Source organism: Phoxinus phoxinus, assembly GCF_949152265.1.
Source record: "Phoxinus phoxinus genome assembly, chromosome: 18".
In the NCBI taxonomy this organism is placed as follows: Eukaryota; Metazoa; Chordata; class Actinopteri; order Cypriniformes; family Leuciscidae; genus Phoxinus; species Phoxinus phoxinus.
In genome coordinates this window covers 5,375,794-5,385,555 of record NC_136893.1, presented here as the reverse complement: position 1 = coordinate 5,385,555, position 9,762 = coordinate 5,375,794, and the positions used below count along the sequence as shown (strand labels likewise).

At 37.1% G+C, this 9,762-nt stretch overlaps 1 protein-coding gene across 1 annotated transcript in view; it reads left to right on the top strand.

The window, feature by feature from the left end:
• The first annotated feature begins 7,008 nt into the window (after positions 1 to 7,008).
• tmco4 (transmembrane and coiled-coil domains 4) overlaps positions 7,009 to 9,762 on the top strand; it is a 19,973-nt gene continuing 17,219 nt past the window's right edge. The window contains exons 1-4 of the mRNA XM_079587552.1: positions 7,009 to 7,418; positions 9,050 to 9,185; positions 9,482 to 9,656; positions 9,754 to 9,762. The exon at positions 9,754 to 9,762 is cut by the window's right edge and continues 19 nt beyond it. Of these exons, the coding sequence (XP_079443678.1) occupies positions 7,373 to 7,418; positions 9,050 to 9,185; positions 9,482 to 9,656; positions 9,754 to 9,762 (366 nt within the window). The 5' untranslated portion in view covers positions 7,009 to 7,372. The remainder of the gene's footprint in view (positions 7,419 to 9,049; positions 9,186 to 9,481; positions 9,657 to 9,753) is intronic.

The window sequence follows — 9,762 nt, the reverse complement described above, 5'->3', positions numbered from 1 at the left end:
ATTGTCCTGGGAACTGCATGGTCACATGATCTCACTGTAGGGCTTATATTAACTGGATTGAGTCATTGGATGTGAGTTGGGTATGAGGGAAGGGTACAGGCATGGCACTCAGAGCTCCTCGGAGACGGCTCAGTTTTCTTGATGTGGACCAAAATATGTTGCATTGAATGCCGGTTTGCTGGTGTCTCTATCGGGCTTTACTAACAAGAATTTAATGATTAAGAAGACCAAGCTTGGTTGGTTGAGTAGATACTGTTAGTTTCAGCGTCACCAGCTGGAAGAGTTGGAGTCTTGCAGAGATGTCGCTGCAAGAAGGAGGGGAAGTTATTTAGATGAAAGATTAAGAGGCACATGCATTTAAAATAAATAATCATGATGTGCACGGATAGATCAGTTATAATAAATACTGCAATATTCCATTAAAAAAAATAAGAATGGTGCATTTTGATTTCATGGTGACTTTAAGACCGGAACGCTTCAATAAACTCAAATTTTCTTTATTTAAAATGAAAATTGACAAGCTGGTTCTGAATCTGGGTCTGGAGGGTTTGTTATTGACTTGCATAAATCAGGCACAATCAAATTCTCTCTGGTTTAAGCCGGCCTCTTCAGCGGTGAAGTGTACTATAACCGTAAAGAGGCTCTTAAACACCCTCGGAAAGAGTACGTAATTGTGGATAATACTCGTTTTTTGGTGAATCAAAAACTGCCTTTTCAGTTCAGTGCACAATATACGCTCTCAGCTGTCAGACTCAGGGCCCTATTCTAAGGATCTAAGCACTTGGTCTAAAGCGCACGGCGCAAGTGCACTTAGGACGTGTCCGAATCACCTTTTGCTAGTTTAACGACGGGAAAAATGGTCGATGCACCCGGCGCATGGTCTAAAAAGAGTGTCCCTATTCTCTTAATGAGTAATGGGTGTTTTGGGCGTAATGTGCAATAAACCAATCAGAGTCCCATCTCCCATTCCCTAAAGCCAGTTGCGCTCGCGCCATGGCGGATTCGCTCTTTACATGCCGGAATTTGTGAGCGGAAAAACTGAACGCTTCTCCAGAGAGGAAACGGATCTACGGGATAAAGTGTACGCGTGTTGTGGACCCGCCTATAGTCGCATATTACTAATGTGCTCTTTAAAAAACAAAAAAATTACTGCACCATTGACTTTAGACCAGGTTTCAGTTGGTCAATGGCTCAGTCTATTTCAGTTCCTCAAAATAGCAACGCTCCAACAATGCGCCTGAAGGCACCTCGTTTTCAGACCAGCAGCCCATGCATTTGCTATTTAAACATCGTGGCGCAGGACATGAAAATGATAACTGCGTCAGGCTGAAACTTGCAAAGAACACATGCGTCGCGCCTGGTGTCTATGATAGGGCCCAAAGTCTTCAAGTTGAAAGCAGCACTGTTATCGCAGGCATGAGCTTAAACAAAGCTGTTATCTGATTTCTGTTATCTGTGCGCAGAAATGCAGGCAAGAGATCCGATAATCAGAAGCACTCTGTACAAGGAGCCCGTGAGGCTCACTAATGAGGACCAGAAAGAAGACATAAATGATCACCTTTCACGCAAACACTAAAAATACTGTGAGAACGCAGAGGGGTTTCCCATGCATCCCGTATTTGTAAAGAGCTGCCTTCCTGACTCTAAGTGTGAGTCTCCAGTACCTGCGTCACTTTAACTTCTCTCTTTGTGGTCTGCATGACCTGACTTCCATTCCTTCCCATGCTCAAGGTTTGTCACGAGGGTTTGTTTGTGCACTACACATTTTTATGGCTTCCCATATGGGCCCCATGTGTAGGTATGCGCCTCCGCCTGTACAGGGCTGGTAATCTGTGTTTGTTTCCCACCATGTACATGTCATTGCATGTTTTGTATCTATAGTAATCCATAGGCAATCATGGGCGTTATAGAGGTAATGCTGTTTTTCCATCCGTATAAGTTTCAGGAAAAAAGCAGCGGTTTCATCACAATTTCAGCACTCAGAGTTTCCCAATTTTATAGCGCCAACACCCACTTTACAACTTTTCCATGGTGCGCTCCCACACCGCGTCTCTCTGCCAGCTGTAGTGCTGCATCTTAAGAAATCAAGCCATCACATCCATCGCAAACAGTCGTGAGACTGCAGCTACTAACCGGGAACGAGAGTCCCTCATGTATTTACAGCATTCCTAAAAGCTTGGAAAGAATTCCTCAGTGGAAGAGGAATTTCCAACAAAAAAACAGCTATTATATCCATGACAAATACAATGAGGCCCTTGTGTCCTCGTCTGGTGTCCGCTAAAGGATCCTTTATTAGAGCGTGTTTGTGCTAGGACTGATCGTTTTGAATGGAAACCGCATAATGTCTTGGGTTAAACCTAGTGAAGCACATGGGATCTTTTTCATTCAGCTCGGATTTAGTCATCCGTCGTGTCTGTGAGTAAGTGTGGATAAAGGGCACTGCATGGGCGGACTGACTGACTTAATGTCAATGGGTGACAGCTTATTTTCCCATGAGAAGCAGCAGTAGAGATTGCATGCGTTGAAGTCAAAGGAGAGTCTCAATCCGGGATGTTTGTAAATGCGCGCACATGCAGAAGGATTATGGTGTCGTTTTCTGTTATAGTGTATTTAATTTAAAATACTAGTCTTGGTTCAGTATCATTTAAGCTTTGTCGATAGTATTTGAGGGAATAATGTTGGTTAGCACAAACAAATCTAAAAATAAAAAATAATCATTTAAATAACAAATAATAATAAAAACAATTTAAAAAACAATCACTAATTTAACCTTCACACTCTGCTTTTGTGATTTATGTTTTGTTTGTTTGTTTAGTGTAGTGTTTTATTTTATTAGTTTATTGTTTATTTTATTTTATTAGTGTATTTGAGTTATTTTATTTTATTTTTATTTGTCTAGTTTAGTTGTTCAGTTATTTTATTTTGGTTTCTTTGTTTATTTATTATTTTGGTTTATTATTTTACCTTATTTAATTTAAGTTATTTTAGTTATTTTAGCAGCATTTTTGTCTTGTTTTACAAATATCTATACATTCTTAAATCAAGATACTTACCAGAGAAGCAAAATGACTTAAAATATTAAGTCTTGTATGCTGAGAAATGTATCAAACAAGAACAAATATCTGTCAAAGGAGTCAGAAAAATAACTTTCAGATTATTTTTCTTACCTCAATGGCAGATATTTTTTCTGGTTTTAAGCATAAACTCACTTAACACATATATTTTTCAGCATACATGACTTAATATAAGTCATGTTGCTTGATTTAAGAATGTTTCGATATTTGTACTAACAAGACAAAATCACTGAGGCAGATTTTTAAAAAAAAAAATTGCAGTGTAACTTTGTGAACTTTGAATATTCCTTTTTCTCCAATAATCTTTTAGTATAGACGTAAAGTCAGAGTATTTGACATATAGCTATAAAACTAATGTGGATAGCAGGCAGCTCAAATCATTTGGTCTTGGAAGAATTTGATGAGAAATATTTGAGATCTCTGCATGTTTTATTGCAGACTGAAATCTTTGCACATTCGAGCAGAGTTTGAGACAAAGATGAGACAAACAATGAAGTCTTTTTACCCAAAGAAGCAAAAGTCTCCTCTTATGTCTAGCAGAAACATTAAAGAAACCTGTGTTTGCACTGCTTTGCATTCCTCCCATTCCCCCAAGTCATGGTTAGTTCCTCACAAGTTCTCATGCGTTTCAATGCATTTAAGCATTTTCCCTTGTTGGCCGCAGTCTTATACAGCTGCGGTTTTCTTTTATATCTCTCTTTAGGCATATCCTGACCTACTCTTCCACTCACTCCCACCCCCATCATTCCCAAAAGACTGTCCAGCTGCCCTTCTTTCCATAGAAACACACACAATCACACACAAAAGTCTCTTTCTACACGTGCGTATAAGGACAGACAGGCCTTGCTACATGTTGCTTTGACGTTTGGTGGTTGTTTGGAGAGCATGTTTGTGTGCTGCGAATTATCTTTTTGAGTTTGTTTACCGTATCTGACTGAGCGGATGTCAAGAGGGTGTATTCAGTTTATATTGCCTTTGATTGGGCGCCAAATTCCCCGAGAATCCCCCTGTTCTGTGAGGCCTGTCTCGACAGATTCGGCCGCGGATGTACTGAAAACACACACTTAATGTAGAACAATGCTTGCTAAGACAGATCTTTATAAGTGTGTGTGCGTGTTATCTCTCAGCAGATGTGCGGAGATCTTGATGACAGTAAACCCGCTGCACTTTTAGCTCTGAACAAACACCTTCTGTTCGCCTCTGCGTTCCAGCTCTGGGCTAAACGAGGCTCTCGTCGGGATGATGGAGAAGATGAGGAGCAGTGAATCGCTAAACCACAGTCTGTCTAAACTGATATATTTGAATATCTGAGAAAATAATCTCAGTCGACTAACATAAGCTCAACTAAACACTAAGCTAAAACAAACACTGCTAAAGTGAGCCGATAAGATCAGATGCTACAGATAATAGATGCATAACAAATAACTATAGACATTTGACAAGAAACCAGAAAGGGTTTCACTATTCACTATTTTACTGTGAATACTCTTTATTTATTTTTGTTAACGTCATAAAACAATACGCTTGTATTTATTTATAATGTGTTCAGTTTGACATAAAACAATATAAATATTTTTTGTTAAATAAAAAATAAAGGATCTATTATAGATATAATACTTATTATTATTATTTAAAAGTAATATAATATATTTTTTTTACAATATTTACAATTTTATAATATATGTATTAATAATAATAATGTATCATTATTATTATTATTATGTAGTAATAGTGGTATACCGGTAATAATAACATTGTAGTAATAATAATTTATTATAATATAAAGTATAATAATTATTATTATTGTTTTTAAATATATTTAATAGATAATAATTAAAAATATTGCATTGTAAAATGGAATATGTCATTATAATTGTATTATTAAATAAATAATAATAATAATTATCATTCAAATGTAATAAAATAAATATATTTAATAGATGGTAATACTATTTATCCTAATAATAATGTATTATAATTTTTTTCAATTGTGGTATACTAATAATATAAATAATTGAATTTTGTATTGTTATATTAAATTATGATTAATAATAATAATTTAGTATAGTATTAAGTGTAATAATAATAATAAAATGAGTAATTATTATTGTTGTTAATTCTATTATTATTTAAAAGTACTATAATATATTTAATAGATAATAATAATAATATTATTGTATTGTATTGTGATATAAAATATATAATTATAACAATAATAAGTATTATTGTTATTATTATTATTACTATTATTATTATTCTGTAATTTATTCAAATTAACATCTATATTTTGTCCACGGCTCATGTTTTTAATTAAGGGATCTTTGTGAATCTCTGTGTGGATCTTCTGTTTCTGTTTTTACATTTTACATTAAAGGAAAATGTGCTCTGTTCTCTGTATCTCTCTCAGGCAGGTTGTATACAAACTTCTCAAGTGGAAATGGAGAAAGAAGTACAAATAAAGACGTCTGTAACACTGATGTATAAACAGGAAGTGGCCTCAAACACAAAGGTAAGATTCTTCACTGGCATTTGTTTACATGAATGAAGGAGTCGGGCTTGTGTTACTGTAACTCTGACGGCTACTTCTTCCTCTCTCTTCAAGTCTTGACCTCATAACCTCTGTAAAGAGACGGTACCAGGCAGAGAGAGAGAGAGAGAGACAGCAGAGAAATATTACAGACGTGACATAGATGTGCACAAATGCACACACATTCTCTTGTTACGAATGTCAATTACATGTTGTGAAAAGAATGAGAATAGACATGTCCATGAGCCTGTGTACTGACACGTGAAGCTGTAAAGACATACATGGAGATTGTTCATCACATACTAGATTTGCTTTTTTCTTTTTTTTTTCTTTTTTTGGAAAATGATGTAATCAGGCTTTTCACACACTGTTCTCCTGGATCATCTCAAGTATGGGCTTTTAGTGGAAATATAGCAACAAGACACAGCAGCTCATAGACATTATATAACAACAGGAGCCATCAAGATTATAATGAATCTTGTCAAAAAGTGAGCTATTGCTTGCAATGCGAATTATGTTGTAACTCAGACAAATTGCTATAATCAATCAAAGACTGGCAATTAGGCTACTGATAAAATTATATATTCAGGGATGATTATGTAATTTTATACATATATACAACAACTATACAGCTGCTTAGTGTTCAGTTACGGGCTTTAATCACAGATGCAGGATACAATCAAGGAAAAATTATACATTTTTTGTTTTTTTACATTACAATAAACAAGCTTACAAATACATACAGTAAAGTTTTGTGTGTCTGTGAGGTTGTTTAAACTGTAGGATTCAACATAACTGGGTTTTATATGAATGCAGTTTTATATGGACCTCTAGTGATCTCTGCTGGCCACAAAATGCACTTCAACAATATTTCTGAAGGGTATATGTTTATGTATTTACTATATGCATTCTCCTATAACACAAAGAGAAGGCCTGCTTACTTTTATGAGGCACAACATCAACAATTAAAAACATAAATCTTCCTCAAAACATAAAATCATGTTTAAATGATAGATTCTAAGAAGAGGACTCCGCTTATGAATATTAATTAATTATTAAGGTTATGCAGCTTTTACTTTCTAACCTCCCGTCGTCACGGAAACCAATTAATAATTAATATTCGACGATATTTCTATTTTTCATTCAATATCAAGTCAGCTAATACACAAAGATCTTATATTTGTCAGGCAAAACGTCGACATTAATAGCATTCATTATTAATTGCCATCCTCAGAACGTTTAAAAAAATCTACATCTTCATGAGGCAATTTTGAGTTTGATCAGTGATCTATATAAATAATTGTATATGATTTATAGACCAGTGGTTTTAATCCGGTCATTATGATAACATTCCGAAACTCCAGTCACGTTACCTCATTAATATTCATAAGCCAATCTTACTCATTTGCCAGCTGACGACGCCAAAATGACTCTTCTGTGTGAGCAACGTCTGGCAACCAGAGCCTGCTGCCAACGTGCCGTTTCTTGTTAATATTCATAAGCCAATCCTTCGCTTTTAGGATTCGCTTATTTGCCAGCTGAATAGCGGAAACCTCACCAACTTTTGCCGTTCAGCCAATCGGTTAGGCCAACTGGACGAACGTAACGTTGCGTAATGAATATTCATAAGCGAGTGCTTCATTGACCAATAGGGGGCGTTGCTGAATACAAGACAACTTTGTGCTGAACTTTCATCTGTCACGACAACAAACTAACAACTTTTCAACATGGAGTGAACAAATCTGCTGTAATTTACTGTAAGGATATACCAATGGAACCAACAAATAACAACAACGAGGACCCGAAATTAACTCCAGGTATTCATAAACTTCACTAAAAGTGCAGTTTGATTTTTTTTGAAGGACTTTGAAAAGATTTGAGTTTTGCCCAACAGCGTACTACAAAATAAGAGTCTTTGGTTTTCTTATTCTTAACTCTTATTAGTTATTGTTCGATATCATGTATTGTATTTCATTTTATTTTATAAGGAGGCTTTTATGTATTATTTTGATGTTGTTTTCTATTGATCGTATAAACAGCTGCTTAGTGTTCAGTTCAGCTTTAAGATGCAGGATAAGATCAAGGCCTAACATATGTTTTGGTTAAACCATAGACAGTATATAAACTGGACACAGCGACCCCATAGGTTTCAACGGAGAGAAATGAAGTCAATTAGAAGCACTCACTTCCTGATCGTCAGGCGAACTGCGCAGGCTCAAACTGAGCTTGACGACGTAGATGTGACGTGAGCAACCTGTAGGTCTTCTAGTAGCTGTGCAGAGAGAAATCTGAATCATTTCCTTCCGAATCCCGCAGAGACGGAGAGCGTGAGCATTAGCTGTCCATGAGCTAGCAGCGGGAGCAACTTTATCACTCTCTATGGGCTTCTCCCTTGACTTTATGCCTCCACGTCCTCCCGATTGCTTGCGAGCTTCTCTGCCTGTCCATACGGTAATTTTTCGACTTGTGCGACAGAGTCGCGCGGGTATGACGTAATCGTTAGCCTATTTTTACAAAAACTGCTTCTACGGGGCCATAACGTAAGATACAAGGTAATGGAGCCTTTTATACATTTTCGTGTTTCTTTAGAAATAAACAATGGACAAACGGTGTCTTTAAACGCCTCAGATGTAAAGTTATTCGCTCTCAAAGTGACGCCAAAATGAATGGGAGTCAATGGAATGCTAACAGCAGGTGGGGGTCCGCTAGCCAATGGCGGCGCCCGGGGATGCTTCAGTGTCTTCCGAAACACTGCCCCCCTGGGTTAAACAAGGGACATTTTAAGTTACGTAACGTTAAGTTAATAATAACACACGCAGATCTGTATGATGCAGATGTATTTCCCGGGGCTTTTAACTGATGAAAGCTCGAGACCATTGACAATTACATATTATACAAATACATTTTTAGAGTCATAGATTGCCACACATGTTTGTGCAAATTCTCTATGCAAAGTAATAATGTTTTAATATAAGAGTTTTGTGTGGTCTCCACCAGTGTCATAAAACATGCAAATGCAAAAGTTTTTTCTAGAAGCTACACCCCTTTACCACAAATATTAAGCATTGCACGGTATCAAAAGCACAAAAACAGACTATCAAATGCACAGTTCTTCATGAGAAGAGGAACGTGTGTAATATTTTTTTTGTGGCTCAAAAGGGTCAACGGGGCTAAGTGTTTATATTTTAAAATGATGTACTGGTTGCTATGCAATCACAACATTAATGCATACCATAATTATAATTAAGTTTAAAAAAGAAAGAAAGTGATCATAAAATGTGTAATGTTTTTAAAAAAAAATAACAAAGATTTCTGCTTGGACCTCTATAATAAGCATGTCATGAAAAAGTGGAGAACTGGATTTGTTCTGACACAAATTCACAATCTGTATCTATGCGCGCACATTCTTCACAGGCACTTTTTGTGTTTTGTCTTTTCATTGTGACAGACCCAGGAGGACAGAAGAAAAAGCAGTCACCGGTAGAGAACGTGTTTGGCCGACAGCTGAGTGAACCAGGGAGGTTTGCGTACGCTGGGTTGTGTGGTGTGTCCCTGGGACAGCTCTTTCATGGACACGAGCAAAAGTAAAACATTTAACAACACTTTAATGTACCGTGAAGAAAAGGTTTGGGGTCATTATGTTCTTTTATGATTTTTTATTTTTATTCTTGTATGTCTCAGTTTAGTTTAGTTTAGTTTAGTTCACTGGGTTTTGGGCACCATGGAAGTGACTGACTTTTAGCTGCATTCATTGCGATAGTAACTTGCGCTTCGCGGCTGACCTTTTTCTTACTGACCCCAAACTTTTGAACGGTAATGTACTTCCGGCATACTGAGGTTTGGGGTTGTGACTCTTCACTGTGATGTGTTCCCAATGCAGGCGTTTTCGTGAGGCGTATCTGGAGGGTCTGGTTCAGTGGCTGGATCTCGATGAGTCGGTCATGCCGGTCATGCAAGCTTTCCTGACAGGACTCGGGTTCGAAGGAACTGACACCTTCCTGTCCATCCTGCACGCAGAGCCACTGCTCCGAGCCGAAGCTTTACCCATCACTCATGTACGCGTGTGACATGAACATAGCTGGATGATTGCATTGACATATAGATGCTCGTGCAACTGTTGGTGACGTTCTCTTTTGTAACTCTGTTTTTCAGGATCTCGTG